This window comes from Scyliorhinus torazame, chromosome 10, assembly GCF_047496885.1.
Source record: "Scyliorhinus torazame isolate Kashiwa2021f chromosome 10, sScyTor2.1, whole genome shotgun sequence".
Taxonomy (NCBI): Eukaryota; Metazoa; Chordata; class Chondrichthyes; order Carcharhiniformes; family Scyliorhinidae; genus Scyliorhinus; species Scyliorhinus torazame.
Window position 1 is genome coordinate 110,226,869 of NC_092716.1, and position 19,705 is coordinate 110,246,573.

General features: G+C 49.3%; 1 protein-coding gene across 22 annotated transcripts in view; it reads left to right on the plus strand.

The window, feature by feature from the left end:
• The window catches only part of LOC140430845 (protein MTSS 2-like), a 279,557-nt gene that overhangs the window by 201,324 nt on the left and 58,528 nt on the right, over positions 1-19,705 (plus strand). For all 22 annotated transcript variants that reach the window (XM_072518582.1, XM_072518580.1, XM_072518579.1 and 19 more), the window contains 2 exons: positions 5,096-5,253; positions 8,079-8,186. In XM_072518582.1, the coding sequence (XP_072374683.1) occupies positions 5,096-5,253; positions 8,079-8,186 (266 nt within the window). The remainder of the gene's footprint in view (positions 1-5,095; positions 5,254-8,078; positions 8,187-19,705) is intronic.

The window sequence follows — 19,705 nt, forward strand, 5'->3', positions numbered from 1 at the left end:
CTTTTAAAAAACAGTTAGACAGGGCAGGGTGGGTATCGAGGGATATGGACCAAATGCGGGCAAGTGGGTCTGGCTTAGTAATAGAAACTGGGTGGCATGGACCAGCTGGGCTGAAGGGCCTGCTTCCATGCTGTAAACATCTGTGACTCGATGGGCTGACTGGCCTCCTTCTACACTGTAGGGAGTCTATAGATCCTATACACCATCCTCCCAGCATCTCACATGTAAAGGCTCTTAAGAAATGTTTGAATCCAGGGCAGCACTGCAGTCTCACGGCGCTGAGGTCCCAGGTTCGATCCCGGCTCTGGGTCACTGTCCATATGGAGTTTGCACATTCTCCCCGTGTTTGCGTGGGTTTCGCCCCCCCACAACCCAAAGGTGTGCAATCTTTTCCTTTGGCCTCTTCTCGAACACTTGCTCGTGACACTGACTGTTCATCTCTTTTGCCTGTGGACTGCTGCAGCATGGGGGTGCATGGGGGGAGTTGGATGAGGGGGACTGCCTAGCTTTCTGTACCTCTGTGTTGCTCAGGTTTGTGTGCTCTTCCCGCTGATGGTAAACCCAAGCTGCTGCATGCCTGTCCCCGAATGCTGTGTGATGAGGGGAAGCTTTCTTTATCGTTGTGGATGTGCCCTGTTCTTGTGCTTCTCACAGTCTTTCTCTTATCATTTTTGAGGATGGGTTGCTGGAAGGTTTTACGCGGGGCCTTCTTTGAGTTGAAACCACTAAACCTCTCAATCTCTGTGCTGAGTTTGCTGATTGCGGGCGCCACAGTGGTTAGCACTGCTGCCTCACGGCGCCAAGGACTCGGGTTCGATCCTGGCCCTGGGTCACTGTCCGTGCGGAGTTTGCACATTCTCCCCTTGTCTGCCTGAGTCTCACCCCCACAACCCAAAGATGTGCAGGTTAGGTAGCTTGGCTACGCTAAATTACCCCTTAAGTGTAAAAAAAAAATGAGTTTGTTGATTGCAACTGGGGTGGCAACAGGAGTCTCATAGTTTGCCTCAGGACCCCAGAGATGGGGATGGTGAAGGGGTCAGAAAACAGTTGGAATTCCACCACTTCCATTGTTCCCCCTTTTTGGACTAGGTGGGTTGGCTGGTGTTGAATGAAAAGAATACTGACTTCTGCAGTGATGCCATCTCCAGTTGACACCTCCTCCAGGCACCAATGCCCGAAGAGGGTGTTGGCAGCCATGGACTTCCATTGGATTGTCCCATAGTTATACAAGGCAAAGTGCCATTGCCTTCTGCAATATGGCTGACCAAGAAGCACACCCTCCATGGCCCCCAAGTCTTGAAGTGGGACTTGAATCCAGAGCTCCTGGCCCACAGATAGGAACACTACCCACTGCGCCATAGGACCTGTTGTTAAACCCCCAATACCCAGCATCCGAGGTGAGCTGTACTGGTGCCTGTGGAACTGGAGCCCAGTAGGGAGCCCAGCACATATGAATAGAGAGGGCGTATAAGCGGGAAGATGAACCTGTAACGAGAAAAAGTGAGCGGAAATCCATCATCAGTAAAGGAAATTGTAAGGGCAGCACGGTGGCACAGTGGTTAGCATTGCTGCCTCACGGGGCTGAGGTCCCAGGTTCGATCCCAGCTCTGGGTCACTGTCCGTGTGGAGTTTGCACATTCTCCCCGTGTTTGCGTGGGTTTTGCCCCCACAACCCAAAGATGTGCAGGTTAGGTGGATTGAACATGTTAAATTGCCATTAATTGGAAAAAAAATAATTGGTTACTCTAAATTTATTTTTTGAAATAAAGGAAATTGTTTTTAAGCAGTACTACAAGATGGTTCAGTGCACAGTGGGGCCGCTTGAGCTCAGTTGGCTGTATAGCTAGTTTATGAGGCCAACAGCGCGAGTTCAATTCCCGTGTCGGCTGAGGTTATTCATGAAAGCCCCACCTTCTCAACCTTGCCCCGCGCCTGAGGTGTGGTGATCCTCAGGTTAAACCACCAGTCAGCTCTCTCCCTCAAAGGGAAAAGCAGCCTATAGTCATCTGGGACTATGGCGACTTTACTTACTGTGAAGTGGAGTCACCCTACTGAGGGGACATGGCAGTTGTCCCCATGGGTACATTGAGCGATAGTCAATCCATTGCAGCATGTTTAGTTTGGGCCATTCTTTCAAGTTATAATGGAGGGTTCTTGTGTGTCCCAGGTCGGGGTAGAGGGTGCGGGGGGGTTGCGAAGTCTGTGCTTGGTGCAGTGAGTGGCAGTGCCAGAAAGTACCTGCAAATATTGCTGCTGGCATGTTAGAGGCCTCTTCCTTCAAAGTCCCTTCATTCAAAATAGGTGGCATGGTAGCACAGTGGTTAGCACAGTTGCTTCACAGCACCAGGATCCCAGGTTCGATTCCGGCTTGGGTCACTGTCTGTGCGGAGTCGGCACATTCTCCCTGTGTCTGCATGGGTTTCCTCCGGGTGCTCCGGTTTCCTCCCACAAGTCCCGAAAGACATGCTGTTAGGGAATTTGGACATTCTGAATTCTCCCTCCGTGTACCCGAACAGGTGCCGGACTGTGGCAATTAGGGGATTTTCACAGTAACTTCATTGCAGTGTTAATGTAAGCGTACTTGTGACAATAAAGATTATTATTTTAAAAAGTTACAACAACTTGCATTTTATTCGTAAAAGACTTAGAGACATACAGTAACAATTTGTTTCAATAAAATGCAATTTTGAATTACTAATCCCCTAAATGTGCTTCATTTGCCCCTTTCATCTCCTACCCCTCTTTCATTCCATGATTATCTTCTGTTCTTTGTCCCCATTCCCTTTCAGTTCCCCTTCCCCTCCAAACTCCTGGAATGTGTCGTCACCTCGTAAATCTGCACCCATTTTTCCAAGTTTGAACCTCTCCAATCAGGTTTCCACCCCTGCCACATTAGCCAAAAAGCTCTTATCAAATTTACAAATGACATCCAGCTGGGCGGGACTGCTCTCGCCCATTTCCATCCTTCACTATCTAAGCATCGTCAGAGAATCACCGGCAATGGTTTCTCTCCCTGCTCCTAGTGCCTTTATCTCTGATGTCACCCAAGGATCTTTCTTTGGACCTGCTCCCCCCCTTTCCCATCTATGTTCTGCCCTTCAGCAACATCACCTGAAAGCACAGGGTTAGTTTTCATTGTCATGCTGACGACACCCAGCTCAGCCTCGCCCCAACCTCTTTCCACTCCTCCGCTGTCTCGAATTTGTCAGACTGTTTGTCTGACTTCCATTACTGGATGAACAGACGTTTCCTCCAATGAAATATTGGGAAGACTGAAGCCATCGTTTTTTGGTTTCCGCTCCAAATTCTGTTCCCTAACTGCTGACTCCTTTCCCCTCCCCAGCGACAGACTGAGATTAAGCCAGCCTGTTTGCAAGCATTGATCCTCAGATGGACCCGCCACTTCACGTTCATAGCATCACTAAGACTCCCTGTTTCCACCTATTGTAATATCACCCGGAGTCAGTTCATCTGCTGCTAAACCCCTCGCCCTTGTCTTTGTTAGCTCCAGACTCGATTATTCCAACTTTGCTGATGGTCAGTCTCCCACATTCTACCCCCTGTAAACTTGAGGACATCCAAAATTCTAACCCGTCCCATTCACCCCTGTGATCAATGACCTGTATTGACTCCAAATCCAGCAATACTTTGATTTTAAAAATTCTCATCCTTGTTTTCAAATCCCTCCACGGCCTCACCTCTCCCTATCTCTGTAATCTCCTCCACAACTCTCCGAGATCTCCTCTAATTCTGACCTCTTGTACATCCCCAATTTTGACTCTCTACCATTGGCAGCCAGTCCTTCCCTCAGCCTCTGTAACTCTCCTTCGCCCCTTAATACACTTCTTAAACCCCACCATTCTTTGACCATTCTTTTGGTCATTCACCTTAATATACCCTGATGTGACTCATTATCAGATTTTATTTGATAACGCTCCTGCGGTGCGCCTCAAGATACTTTCCTTTGTTAAAGGTACTACTAAATGCAAGTTGTTGTCATCTCAAGAATCTTAAAATTCTGTCCTGTTTTTGAAACATAAAATTGTCTGGTTGTGATGGTGAAACATCATCTACTGTGAGCTGTCCTCTCAGTCAAGATTCGCTCCTTGACTAAAGGCCCTCATGTATCATTTCTCTGCCTCTAAACCTGGGTGAGCAGGCTTCTGGCCTAATGCTCGGCCTCTGTTAGTCTGTAACTGGTTGCCTGGGTTTTTCTCAGCCACTCCCATCAGTCTGAATTCCACCCCCACTTTCCCACATAAACAGCTGGGATCGGGGCTCGGATGTGGGCTTGGCAACACTCCCAGCTCCCTAGAGTCTCTTGAAATTCAAACTTTTGTCACTTCTGTCAAACAATACAGAAGGGAACGCAATTGGGACATTTTCATCTGTGGCTGAAGTCAGAAAAAAGGCGTGCAGGGCCGAAGCATTTCTGGGGTGTGGTGGGTCCCCCTCGTGCACATTCAGTCCAGTAAGACCATTTCATAGAGCAGTTTCTGGAGTGCACGAATTATGTGCATCACAGCCGCCATTGACTAACTGAGCCTCAGAATGGGAGCGGAGGAGGTGCATAGAGGCGGGAGGTCCTGAGGTGATGAATTAGGCCCTCCACCCATCCCAAATACAGTTCAGCTTGAGTTGACAACCATGAATTGACTGTAATTGTTCTGCGTGGGAAATCCCCCCACCCCCCCACCCCCCTCTTCCAAGCTGGCTCTATGTTAATAATCTATAACAACAGATTGGTTAAAAAAGTTAAATAATGAAAGGCCACTTGTTCAACTAGGCCGCACGTACAGTTAGCTCAGTTGGCTGGCCGGCTGGTTTGTGACGCAGAGTAACGCCAACAGCAGGGGTTCAATTCCTGTACCGGCTGAGGTTACCCATGAAGGCCCCACCTTCTCAACCTTGTCCCTCACCTGAGGTGTGGTGATCCTCAGGTTAAATCACCACCGGTCAGCTCTCCCCCTCAAAGGGGAAAGCAGCCTATAGTTACCTGGGACTGTGGTGGCATTTACATTTTACCATAGGAAGTTGCTATCCACTTGATTTATGGGCAGTGAAATCATTGTTACCCTTGTGTTTCCCGATCCAGGTAAAGGTGACTTAAGGCCTCAGGTGGAGAACGCTGTCCAGGATGTGAATGACATGTACCTGCTGCTGGAGGAGACGGAGAAACAGGCCGTCCGCAAGGCCCTGATCGAGGAGCGAGGCCGATTCTGCACTTTCATCACTTTCTTACAGCCCGTGGTGGTAAGGAGCAGCTGGGCCCCCTCTCTGGGCCAGTGAGAACGGCCAAACAGACCACTGAACAGGAAAAAGACTCTAGAATCTGACAGTGTTGATGGTGCTGGGGGAATTGAAATCCAGCCCAGCCTGTCACAATGAAGCTCTCTCTCTCTCTCTCTGCCAGCTGCTAGCTGTAACGGTGCATTCGTGAAACTAGCTTGAGCTTTAGCACAGCCACGAGTGAGTACGTCCACAGCAGAAAACCATGGTAATGTGGCAGAGACCTGGCCCAGAACAGTCACCATGAGAGGAGAACGGGGGAATTGCACAACTAAAATCGGGATTGAGGAAGCTGGGGATTGGTTTCGCCCTCTTCCCTGGTTGTAACCGAATCCTAAATCAGCTCTTTAAAAGCAAGAAATCTCCAGGAATCTGGGCCAGAGCTGACCTGAGAGCTCATGCTCCTGTCACTGGATAAAACGGTTCAATTCACTGACAGTAACACTCCCCACCAAATGCATTTGCTGGAAGGTCAGTCTCTTTAATCTGACATGAGGGGCTGCTTAGCTCCGTTGGTTGCGTGGCTGACATGTGGTTCAGGATAACGCCAGCAGCGTGGGTTCAAATCCGGTTCCGGCGGATGTAGACACGGATCCTGCCTCTTTTCCCTGCCCCTGAGAGAGGCATACCAGTGGTGGACCATCACTGCTGAATAAATGGCTCAGGGTGAAACGTTTATAGAGAATGGGCCAGGGATCGGCCTTCACACAGAGAGAGCACCGCTGGAATGGGAATGCAGTCTGACACTGGGACAGTTTGTGTTCGTTCATTCATTCGAACCTGTCCCTGACTCTCTGATCTCCCAGTTTGGCAGGAATGTTACCCAGTTATCTTGCAATAAATCAATCATAATTACCCATTCTGACAAGACATTAGTAAACCACTCACCGCAACTGCACTTTGGAGGGGCAACTGTGGGTTTGTGTTAAAGATGATAGTGAGCTGCCTGTTACACAAAATAGCAACTGGGGCAGATGTCTAAACAGACTGCTGACTGTACGCAGAGTCAACATTATCCCTCTACAGAACAAGGCAGCAGCGCGGGTTCAATTCCCGTACGGGCTCCCCGAACACACGCTGGAATGTGGCAACTGGGGGCTTTTCACAGTAACTTCTTTGAAGCCCACTTGTACAATAAGAGATTATTATTATTATGGGTCCTCTTAAATTTGCTGTTACAAGAACTCAAAATGAACCACAGTTCAGTATATCATAATGAATAAGTGTGACATGAAACCCTCAATTAGATTCTAGCCTGTCGCTCACTCCCGGGTATCTGTTCATAGAATCTCTACAGTGCAGATGGAGGCCATTTGGCCCATCAAGTCTGCACCGACCCTCCGAAAGAGCACCTTACATAGGCCCAATCCCCAGCCCTATCCCCATAACCACAACTATTAAAAAAAAAAAAAATTTAGAGTACCCAATTAATTTTTTCCAATTAAGGGGCAATTCAGCATGGCCAATCCACCTTCCCTGCACATCATAGAATCATAGAAGTTTACAGCATGGAAACAGGCCCTTCGGCCCAACCAGTCCATGCCGCCCAGTTTTTACCATTAAGCTAGTCCCAGTTGCCCGCACTTGGCCCATAACCCTCTATACCCATCTTACCCATGTAACTATATAAATGCTTTTTAAAAGACACAATTGTACCCGCCTCTACCACTACCTCTGGCAGCCCATTCCAGACACTCACTACCCTCTGAGTGAAGAAATTGCCCCTCTGGGCCCTTCTGAATCTCTCCCCTCTCACCTTAAACCTATGCCCTCTAGTTTTAGACTCCCCTACCTTTGGGAAAAGATGTTGACTATCTACCTTATCTATGCCCCTCATTATTTTATAGATCTCTATAAGATCACCCCTAAGCCTCCTACGCTCCAGGGAAAAAAGTCCCAGTCTATCCAGCCTCTCCTTATAACTCAAACCATCAAGTCCCGGCAACATCCTAGTAAATCTTTTCTGCACTCTTTCTAGTTTAATAATATCCGTTCTATAATAGGGTGACCAGAACTGCACACAGTATTCCAAGTGTGGCCGTACCAATGTCTTGTACAACTTCAACAAGACATCTGTGGGTTGTGGGGGCGAAACCCACACAAACACTGGGAGAATGTGCAAACACCACATGGACAGTGACCCAGAGCCGGGATTCGAACCTGGGACCTCAGCGCCATGAGGCAGCAATGCTAACCACTGTGCTGCCCTCCCCGTAACCACACCTAAACTTTTGGATACTAAGGGGCAAATTAGCGTGGCCAATCCACCTAACCCGCACTTCTTTGGACTGTGGGAGGAAACCGGAGCACCTGGAGGAAACCCACGCAGACACGGGGAGAATGTGCAAACTCCACACAGGCAGTCAATCACCCAAGGCCGGAATTGAACCCTGGTTCCTGGCCCTGTGAGGTAAAAGTGCTAGCCACCGTGCCTCCGTCAAGTGGAAATGGAGAATACTGTACTTTGTGTCACCCATAGGACAAAGGGGCATATCATTCTGGTCTCCTGCTCACTACTTTGGAGTGCTTTGCAGGCCGTTGAGTGTGTCCAGTTGAGTGTATCCTTAGAGAGTGTTTGTAGGTAGGCGAGTGTGAGCAGGTTTGTTTTTGGCCATGGTATCCCGAGGTTGTATTTACACTGACGTATTGCCCCATGAGACACTGCTGGTTTCTATGGTGATGTACTCCTGTATACGTCACCATCATTGGGAGTGAACCAGGCAGGGGAGGGTGTGGATATGGAGTGATTTAACACAGTCAGGGAGGTTTAACATGCTGTCTTTTTCTAGGATGGAGAGATTGCGATGCTGGGGGAGATCACACACCTTCAGGCAATTGTCGATGACCTGATTGTTCAGACTGCAGAACCCCACAAGCTGCCCCCAGCCAGCGAACAGGTAAGGATCGTCTGCGTCAGAGACCAGAGTTGGGAGAGTAACAAGTGTATGATGGGTTTGTAGCCCTGGCCTCAATCTGAGTGTCCATGGACTCACATTTGACACCAGACAGTAGAGTTTCTGCTGCAGGCTATTCAGCTAACCCCCAGCCTAGGGTATAATCACAGGCGATACCACAGCTCAGGGCATTGCAATCCCCGCTAAACACGGGTTCCTCTCAGCAAAAGGAGGCTGCTTTAACCATGAATTATCAGATATGCCCTTGGTGTGGCATTGTGCAGAATGGAAAGTATTTGAGGTTGTGGGAAGCATGCTCACACTTTTGAACAGTGTAGAGGGAGCTTTACTCTGTATCTAACCCCGTGCTGCACCTGTCCTGGGAGTGTTTGATGGGGACAGTGTAGAGGGAGCTTTACTCTGTATCTAACCCCGTGCTGTACCTGTCCTGGGAGTGTTTGATGGGGACAGTGTAGAGGGAGCTTTACTCTGTTTCTAACCCTGTGCTGTACCTGCCCTGTGAGTGTTTGATGGGGACAGTGTAGAGGGAGCTTTATTCTGTATCTAACCCCGTGCTGTACCTGTCCTGGGAGTGTTTGATGGGGACAGTGTAGAGGGAGCTTTACTCTGTATCTAACCCCGTGCTGTACCTGTAATGGGAGTGTTTGATGGGACAGTGTAGAGGGAGCTTTAATCTGTATCTAACCCTGTGCTGTATCTGTCCTGGGAGTGTTTGATGGGACAGTGTAGAGAGAGCTTTAATCTGTATCTAACCTCGTGCTGTACCTGTCCAGGGAGTGTTTGATGGGACAGTGTAGAGGGAGCTTTAATCTGTCTCTAACCCTGTGCTGTACCTGTCCTGGGAGTGTTTGATGGGACAGTGTAGAGAGAGCTTTACTCTGTATCTAACCCCGTGCTGTACCTGTAATGGGAGTGTTTGATGAGACAGTGTAGAGGGAACTTTAATCTGTATCTAACCCTGTGCTGTACCTGCCCTGTGAGTGTTTGATGGGGACAGTGTAGAGGGAGCTTTATTCTGTATCTAACCCCGTGCTGTACCTGCCCTGGGAGTGTTTGATGGGGACAGTGTAGAGGGAGCTTTACTCTGTATCTAACCCCGTGCTGTACCTGTAATGGGAGTGTTTGATGGGACAGTGTAGAGGGAGCTTTAATCTGTATCTAACCCTGTGCTGTACCTGTCCTGGGAGTGTTTGATGGGACAGTGTAGAGAGAGCTTTAATCTGTATCTAACCTCGTGCTGTACCTGTCCAGGGAGTGTTTGATGGGACAGTGTAGAGGGAGCTTTAATCTGTCTCTAACCCTGTGCTGTACCTGTCCTGGGAGTGTTTGATGGGACAGTGTAGAGAGAGCTTTACTCTGTATCTAACCCCGTGCTGTACCTGTAATGGGAGTGTTTGATGGGACAGTGTAGTGGGAGCTTTAATCTGTATCTAACCCTGTGCTGTACCTGTCCTGGGAGTGTTTGATGGGACAGTGTAGAGAGAGCTTTATTCTGTATCTAACCCCGTGCTGTACCTGTCCTGGGAGTGTTACATGAGGATAGTGTGAGGGAGCTTTACTCTGTATCTAACCTCGTGCTGTACCTGTCCTGGGAGTGTTTGATGGGGACAGTATAGAGGGAGCTTTACTCTGTATCTAACCCTGTGGTGTACCTGCCCTGTGAATGTTTGATGGGGACAGTGTAGAGGGAGCTTTATTCTGTATCTAACCCCGTGCTGTACCTGCCCTGGGAGTGTTTGATGGGGACAATGTAGAGGGAGCTTTACTCTATATCTAACCTTGTGCTGTACCTGGCCTGGGAGTGTTTGATGGGGACAGTGTAGAGAGAGCATCACTCTGTATCTAACACCATGCTGTACATATCCTGGGAGTGTTTGATGGGGACAATGTAGAGGGATCTTTACTCTGTATCTAACCCCGTGCTGTACCTGTCCTGTGAATGTTTGATGGGGACAATGTAGAGGGAGCTTTACTCTGTATCTAACACCGTGCTGTACCTGTCCTGGGAGTGTTTGATGGGGACAATGTAGAGGGAGCTTTACTCTGTATCCAACCCCGTGCTGTACCTGTCCTGGGAGTGTTACATGAGGATAGTGTGAGGGAGCTTTACTCTGTATCTAACCCCGTGCTGTACCTGTCCTGGGAGTGTTATATGAAGACAGTGCAGAGGTAGCTTTACTCTGTATCTAACCCCATGCTGCATCTGTCCTGGAAGTGTTTGATGGGGACAGTGTAGAGGGAGCTTTAATCTGTACTTAACCCTGTGCTGTACCTGTCCTGGGAATGTTTGATGGGACAGTGTAGAGGGAGCTTTACTCTGTATCTAACCCTGTGCTGTATCTGTCCTTGGAGTGTTTGATGGGGACAGTGTGGAGGGAGCTTTAATCTGTATCTAACCTGTGCTGTACCAGTCCTGGGAGTGTTTGATGGGACAGTGTAGAGAGAGCTTTACTCTGTATCTAACCCCGTGCTGTACCTGTCCTTGGAGTGTTTGATGGGGACAGTGTAGAGGGAGCTTTACTCTGTATCTAACCCTGTGCTGTACCTGCCCTGTGAGTGTTTGATGGGGACAGTGTAGAGGGAGCTTTACTCTGTATCTAACCCCGTGCTGTACCTGGCCTGGGAGTGTTTGAAGGGGACTGTGTAGAGGGAGCTTTACTCTGTATCTAACTCCATGCTGCACCTGTCCTGGGAGTGTTTGATGGGGACAGTGTAGAGTGAGCTTTACACTGTATCGAACCTCATGCTGTACCTGCCTTGGGAGTGTTTGATAGGGACAGTGTAGAGGGAGTGTTACTCTGTATCTAACCCCGTGCTGTACCTATCCTGGGAGTGTTTGTTGGGAACAGTGTAGAGACAGCTTTACTCTGTATCTAATCCCGTGCTGTACCTGTCCTGGGAGTGTTACATGAGGATAGTGTGAGGGAGCTTTACTCTGTATCTAACCCCGTGCTGTACCTGCCCTGAGAGTGTTTGCTGGGGACAGTGTAGAGAGAGCTTTACACTGTATCTAATCCCGTGCTGTACCTGTCCTGGAAGTGTTTGATGGAGACAGTGTAGAAGGAGCTTTACTCTGTATCTAACCTGTGGCCGTATCTGCCCTGGGAGTGTTTGATGGAGACAGTGTAGAGGGAGCTTTACTCTGTATCTAACCTGTGGCCGTATCTGCCCTGGGAGTGTTTGATGGAGACAGTGTAGAGGGAGCTTTACTCTGTGTCTAACCCTGTGCCATTAGATTACTGACTGATGTCTAAAATGGAAGCTATTTATTCTGAGCCCCAAGATTCTCACCATAAAGAATTTATAAGTTATATTATTCACCTGCATCAGAAGCTAGGGACAGGTAAATACATGACTGTCGCCTTTTGTTTTGTCTGGGAACGTGTGATATCCAGATATCTTCTTCTAGCGTCTGGTCTTCTGGGAGGAGCTGATTTGCCTCATAATTGTCTGATACCTTTTACACATTTATGAGAGATTATGGGTTGGATTTTCCGGTTCCCAGCCGCGTATGTTTTGACGGTGTGCCATTCACTGGCGGTGGGATTCGCTCTTCCTGCCGCTTGTCAATGGGATTTCCCATTGAAGCTGCCCCATTGTCAATGGAACTTCCCATTGAAGCTGCCCCACACTGCCGGGAAGCCCGCAGGCGGGAGTGCGTTGCCAGCGGGAAAAGAGAATCCCAATGGCTAGAGAATTCCAGCCTGATTTATGCTGGTAATGCTAGATCCTCTCTCACAGTGTGTGACTCAGACCTTACCCACAACATTAACGCCAAAGGTGACTGCAGGTGGCAGAACAGTGTTGTTACATTTATTTAGCACCTTAAAACATATTCCATGGAGTTTCACCAGGGTGTGATCACTGAGTCACGTACGGCAGCGTCAGGCCAGGTGGCGTGGTCAAAGAGGGAGATTGAAGGGCAGAATGATTTAGGGAGGAACTTTCTGAGTTTAGGGTCCCGGAAATTGCAGGCACAGCCATCAATGGTGGATCAATGAAAATCGAGGGTGCTCAGAGGCCAGAGTTGGAGGAGAGCACGGGCAAAAGGTCAACGGGATTTAGTGTGAGTTTTGATACAGGTTTGGGATGAGCCATAGTTTGAATAATTGAGTCTTGAGGTAGCAAATGTATCCAAGGGTTACCATGTGCTCCTGCACATTGGCACAATTTTGTATTCTTTCACAGGATGTGGGCATCGCTGGCTAGGCCAGCATTCATTACCCATTCCTAATTACCCCTGAGAAGGTGGTGCTGGGCCACCTTCTTGAATCGCTGCAGTCCATGTGGTGTAGGTACACCCATTGTGCTGTTAGGGAATGAGATCCAGGATTTTGACCCAGCGACAGTGAAGGAACGGCCAATATATTTCAAAGTTAGGATTGTGGGTAGCTTGGAGGGGTGCTTCCAAGTGGTGGTATTCCCAGGTATCTGCCCTCCTTGCACTTCTAAATGGTAGTGCTCGTGGGTTTGGAAGGTGCTGTCTTAGGAGCCTTGGTGTGATTATGGTGTACATGTTATAGATGGTACACATAATTCTACTGTCAGTGGCAGTGGAGGGATTGAATGTGGAAGAGGTACGAATTGAGCTAACTGCTTTGTCCTGGATGGTGTCAAGCTTCTTGAGTGTTGTTGGAGCTGTACTCATCCAGGCAAGTGGAGAGTATTCCATCACACTCCTGACTTGTGCCTTGTTGATGGTGGACAAGGCTTTGGCGAGTAAGGAGGTGAGTTACTCACACCAAGATTCCCAGCCTCTGACCTGCTCTTGTAGCCACAGTATTTATATGGCTCGTCCAGTTCTGTTTCGGGTCAATGGTAACCCCCAAGATGTTGAGAGTGGGGAGGATTCAATGATGGTCATGCCATTGAATGTCTCTTATTGGAGATGGTCACTGTCTGGCACTTGTGTGGCATACATGTGACTTGCCACTTTTCAACCCGAATATTGTCCAGGTCCAGATCTTGCTGCATTTGCACATGAACTGTTTCGCCTGTGAGGAGTTGTGAATGGTATTGAACGTTGTGTAATCATCCGCGAACATCTTCACTTCTGACTAACGCAAAAAATGGAGGGAAGGTCATTAATGAAGCAGCTAAAGATGGTTGGGCCTCGGACACTATCCAGAGGAACTCCTGTAGTGATGGCCGGGGAATGAGATGACCTCCAACATCTATCTTTCTTTTTGCTAGGTATGACTCCAACCATGGAGATTTTCCCCCTGAGTCCCATTGACTCCAGTTTAGCTCGGGCTCCTTATTGCCATACTCGGTCATGTGCTGGCTTGATGTCAAGGGCAATCACTCTCACCTCACCTCTGGCATTCAGCTCTTTTGTCCATGTTTGAACCAAGGCTGTAATGAGGTCAGGAGCTGAGTGACCCTGGCAGAACCCAAACTAAGTTTCAGTGAGTAGGTTATTGCTGAGTAAGTGCCACTTGAATAGCACTGTTGATGACTCCTTCCATCACTTAGCTGGTGAGCGAGAGTAGACTGATTGGGTGGTAATTGCCTGATTGGATTTGTAGAAATTTGATGGGGTTATGAAAATATTAGAATGGCAGAAGACTGTATGTGTGAGGGTTCATATGGATAAACCCACTTAATCACATATCCAAACTGCACATCTCATATTCTGATCAATTTCCTAGCTCCTGGTCTGAACCAGGCTAAATTCTGATTGTTAGTAACACAATCAATACAATTTACTAATGTTTTGTTTTAGTTTAATTGTTTTAGTTCAAACAAGACTTTTGACCCATAAGGTTGGACGGAACTCTTAGCTGGTAAATTGAAGCTTATTTAAAAGGAAAAATACAGAAGAAAAAACATTGTAAACTGATCAATCAAAAACAGACAAGCAATTTCAGTCAGTTGATCAGGTTGAAGGAGGACCCAGGGTACCCCTTCGTCTACAACAATTTTGATGAGAACCTTTCCTCAGGGTCTTCCACCGTTATCAATGAACCCTTTCAGGACCCAGCTTTTATCTGTTTTAATGAATATCATGCTATATTAGTTTAGGCTTGATGCACGATCAATTACACAAAGACGAGAGTTGGATGCAATCGAGGCTTTATTTTTTAAAAAAAATATTTTATTGAAAATTTTTGGTCAACCATCACAGTACATTGTGTATCCTTTACACAATAATATAACAGTATAAATAACAATGACCTGTTTTATAAACAAAGAATAAATAATATATAACAAGAACTAAAACTAAATGGCAACTGCCTTGTCTCAGATAAACACTCTCCAAAAATATGATTTAACAGTCCAATATACAATTATTTATAGCAACGACCTATACATATTATACATATATATTAACAACCCTGAGAGTCCTTCTGGTTCCTCTACCCCCCCCCCCCCCCCCCCCCCCCGGGCTGCTGCTGCTGCCTTCTTCTTTTCCATTCCCTCTATCTTTCTGTGAGGTATTCGACGAACGGTTGCCACCGCCTGGTGAACCCTTGAGCCGATCCCCTTAGGACGAACTTAATCCGTTCCAGCTTTATAAACCCTGCCATGTCATTTATCCAGGTCTCCACCCCCGGGGGCTTGGCTTCCTTCCACATCAACAGTATCCTGCGCCGGGCTACTAGGGACGCAAAGGCCAAAACATCGGCCTCTCTCGCCTCCTGCACTCCCGGCTCTTGTGCAACCCCAAATATAGCCAACCCCCAGCTTGGTTCGACCTGGACCCCCACTACTTTCGAAAGCACCTTTGTCACCCCCACCCAGAACCCCTGTAGTGCCGGACATGACCAGAACATGTGGGTGTGATTAGCTGGGCTTCTCGAGCATCTCGCACACCTATCCTCTACCCCAAAAAATTTACTGAGCCGTGCTCCAGTCATATGCGCCCTGTGTAACACCTTAAATTGAATCAGGCTTAGCCTGGCACACGAGGACGATGAGTTTACCCTACTTAGGGCATCCGCCCACAGCCCCTCCTCAATCTCCTCCCCCAGCTCTTCTTCCCATTTCCCTTTCAGCTCATCTACCATAATCTCCCCCTCGTCCCTCTTTTCCCTATATATATCTGACACCTTACCGTCCCCCACCCATGTCTTTGAGATCACTCAGTCCTGCACTTCATGCGTCGGGTGCTGCGGGAATTCCCTCACCTGTTGCCTCGCAAAAGCCCTCAGTTGCATACACCGGAATGCATTCCCTTGGGGCAACCCATATTTCTCGGTCAGCGCTCCCAGACTTGCGAACTTCCCATCCACAAACAGATCTTTCAGTTGCGTTACTCCTGCTCTTTGTCATATTCCAAATCCCCCATCCATTCTCTCCGGGGCAAACCTATGGTTATTTCTTATCGGGGACCCCACCAAGGCTCCCGTCTTTCCCCTATGCCGTCTCCACTGTCCCCAAATTTTCAAAGTCGCCACCACCACCGGGCTTGTGGTGTATTTCTTCGGTGAGAACGGCAATGGGGCCGTCACCATAGCTTGTAGGCTAGTCCCCCTACAGGACGCCCTCTCCAATCTCTTCCACGCCGCTCCCTCCTCTTCTCCCATCCACTTACTCACCATTGAGATATTGGCTGCCCAGTAGTACTCCCTTAGGCTCGGTAGTGCCAGCCCCCCCCCTATCCCTACTACGCTGTAAGAATCCCTTCCTCACTCTCGGGGTCTTCCCGGCCCACACAAAACTCATGACACTCTTTTCGATCCTTTTGAAAAAAACCTTCGTGATCACCACCGGGAGGCACTGAAACACAAAGAGGAATCTCGGGAGGACTACCATTTTAACCGCCTGCACCCTCCCTGCCAGTGACAGGGATACCATGTCCCATCTCTTGAAGTCCTCCTCCATTTGTTCCACCAATCGCGTTAAATTTAACCTATGCAATGTACCCCAATTCTTGGCTATCTGGATCCCCAAGTAACGAAAGTCCCTTGTTACCTTCCTCAGCGGAAAGTCCTCTATTTCTCTGCTCTGCTCCCCTGGATGCACCACAAACAACTCACTTTTCCCCATGTTCAGTTTATATCCTGAGAATTCTCCAAACTCCCGAAGTGTCCGCATTATCTCTGGCATCCCCTCCGCCGGGTCCGCTACATATAACAAGTCATCCGCATACAGAGATACCCGGTGTTCTTCTCCTCCTCTAAGTACTCCCCTCCACTTCTTGGAACCCCTCAATGCTATTGCCAGGGGCTCAATCGCCAGTGCAAACAATAATGGGGACAGAGGGCATCCCTGCCTTGTCCCTCTATGGAGCCGGAAGTATGCAGATCCCCGTCCATTCGTGACCACACTCGCCACTGGGGCCCTATACAACAGCTGCACCCATCCAACATATTCATCTCCAAAACCAAATCTCCTCAGCACCTCCCACAAATAATCCCACTCCACTCTATCAAATGCTTTCTCGGCATCCATCGCCACCACTATCTCCGCTTCCCCCTCTGGTGGGGGCATCATCATTACCCCTAGCAGCCTCCGTATATTCGTATTCAGCTGTCTCCCCTTCACAAACCCAGTTTGGTCCTCATGGACCACCCTCGAGACACAATCCTCTATCCTCATTGCCATTACCTTGGCCAGAATCTTAGCGTCTACATTTAGGAGGGAAATAGGTCTATAGGACCCGCATTGCAGCGGGTCCTTTTCCTTCTTTAGGAGAAGCGATATCGTTGCCTCAGACATAGTCGGGAGCAGCTGTCCCCTTTCCTTTGCCTCATTAAAGGTCCTTATCAGTAGCGGGGCGAGCAAGTCCACATATTTCCTGTAAAATTCAACTGGGAATCCATCCGGTCCCGGAGCCTTCCCCGCCTGCATGCTCCTAATTCCTTTCACTACTTCCTCTATTTCAATCTGTGCTCCCAGTCCCACCCTTTCCTGCTCCTCCACCTTGGGAAATTCCAGCCGGTCCAGAAAGCCCATCATTCTCTCCCTCCCATCCGGGGGTTGAGCTTCGTATAATTTTTTATAAAATGCCTTGAACACTCCATTCACTCTCTCCGCTCCCCGCTCCATCTCTCCTTCCTCATCCCTCTCTCCCCCTATTTCCCTCGCTGCTCCCCTTTTCCTCAATTGGTGGGCCAGCAACCTGCTCGCCTTCTCCCCATAGTCGTACTGTACACCCTGTGCCTTCCTCCACTGTGCCTCTGCAGTACCCGTTGTCAGCAAGTCAAATTCTACGTGTAGCCTTTGCCTTTCCCTGTACAGTCCCTCCTCCGGTGCCTCCGCATATTGCCTGTCCACCCTCAGAAGTTCTTGCAGCAACCGCTCCCGTTCCCTACTCTCCTGCTTTCCTTTATGTGCCCTTATTGATATCAGCTCCCCTCTAACCACTGCCTTCAGCGCCTCCCAGACCACTCCCACCTGGACCTCCCCATTATCATTGAGTTCCAAGTACTTTTCAATGCACCCCCTCACCCTTACACACACCCCCTCATCTGCCATTAGTCCCATGTCCATTCTCCAGGGTGGGCGCCCTTCTGTTTCCTCCCCTATCTTCAAGTCCACCCAATGTGGAGCGTGATCCGAAATGGCTAAAGCCGTATACTCCGTTCCCCTCACCTTCGGGATCAACGCCCTTCCCAAAACAAAAAAGTCTATTCGCGAATAGACTTTGTGGACATAGGAGAAAAACGAAAACTCCTTACTCCTAGGTCTGCTAAATCTCCACGGGTCTACTCCTCCCATCTGCTCCATAAAATCTTTAAGCACCTTGGCTGCTGCCGGCCTCCTTCCAGTCCTGGACCTCGACCTGTCCAGCCCTGGTTCCAACACCGTATTGAAATCTCCCCCCATTACCAACTTTCCCACCTCTAGGTCCGGGATGCGTCCTAGCATACGCCTCATAAAATTGGCATCATCCCAGTTCGTGGCATATACGTTTACCAAAACCACCGTCTCCCCCTGTAGTTTGCCACTCACCATCACGTATCTGCCCCCGCTATCCGCCACTATAGTCTTTGCCTCAAACATTACCCGCTTCCCCACTAATATAGCCACCCCCCTGTTTTTCGCATCTAGCCCCGAATGGAACACCTGCTCCACCCAACCTTTGCGTAGTCTCACCTGGTCTATCAGTTTCAAGTGCGTTTCCTGTAACATAACCACGTCTGCCTTAAGTTTCTTAAGGTGTGCGAGTACCCGTGCCCTCTTTATCGGCCCGTTCAGCCTTCTCACGTTCCCCGTGATCAACCGGGTTGGGGGGCTTTTTACCCCTCCCCCCCCCCCCCTTGTCGATTAGCCATCCCCTTTTTCCAGCTCCTCACCCGGTTCCCACGCAGCTGTGTCCCCCCCAGGCGGTGCCCCCCCGCCCATCCCACCCCATACCAGCTCCCCCCTCTCCCCAGCAGCAGCAGCCCAATAATTCCCCCCTCCCACCCCCCCCCGCTAGATCCCCCACTAGCGTAGTTACACCCCCCATGTTGCTCCCAGAAGTCAGCAAACTCTGGCCGACCTCGGCTTCCCCCCGTGACCTCGGCTCGCACCGTGCGACGCCCCCTCCTTCCTGTTTCCCTATTCCCGCCATGATTATCATAGCGCGGGAACCGAGCCCGCGCTTCCCCCTTGGCCCCGCCCCCAATGGCCAACGCCCCATCTCCTCCACCTCCTTTCCTCCCCCCACCACCTACTGTGGAAGAGAGAAAAGTTACCACATCGCAGGATTAATAACATAAAACTCCTCTTTCCCCCGTTTTTACCCCCCTCTTCGCCCCCCATACTCGCCACACCACTTTGTTTCAAACGTTCTTTTTTTAAATTAAATAACCCGCTCATTCCAATTTTTCTTCCACGATAAAAGTCCACGCCTCATCCGCAGTTTCAAAGTAGTGGTGCTTCCCTCGATATGTGACCCACAGTCTTGCCGGTTGCAGCATTCCGAATTTTATCTTCTTTTTGTGAAGCACCGCCTTGGCCCGATTAAAGCTTGCCCTCCTTCTCGCCACCTCCGCACTCCAGTCTTGGTATACGCGGATCACCGCGTTCTCCCACTTACTGCTCCGAGTTTTCTTTGCCCATCTAAGGACCATCTATCTCTCTATCCTTAAAACGGAGGAATCTCACCACTATGGCTCTGGGAATTTCTCCTGCTCTCGGTCCTCGCGCCATCACTCGGTATGCTCCCTCCACCTCCAACGGACCCGTCGGGGCCTCCGCTCCCATTAACGAGTGCAGCATCGTGCTCACATATGCCCCGACGTCCGCTCCCTCCGCACCTTCAGGAAGACCAAGAATCCTTAGGTTGTTCCTTCTCGCGTTGTTCTCCAGCACCTCCAGCCTTTCCACACATCGTTTATGGTGTGCCTCGTGCATCTCCGTCTTCACCACCAGGCCCTGTATGTCATCCTCATTCTCGGCAGCCTTTGCCTTCACGACCCGAAGCTCCCGCTCCTGGGTCTTTTGCTCCTCCTTTAGCCCTTCGATCGCCTGTAATATCGGGGCCAACAGCTCCTTCTTCCTTTCCTTTTTGAGTTCTTCCACGCAGCGTTGTTCAGGGCCCCATACTAAACTGCCACCTTCCGACG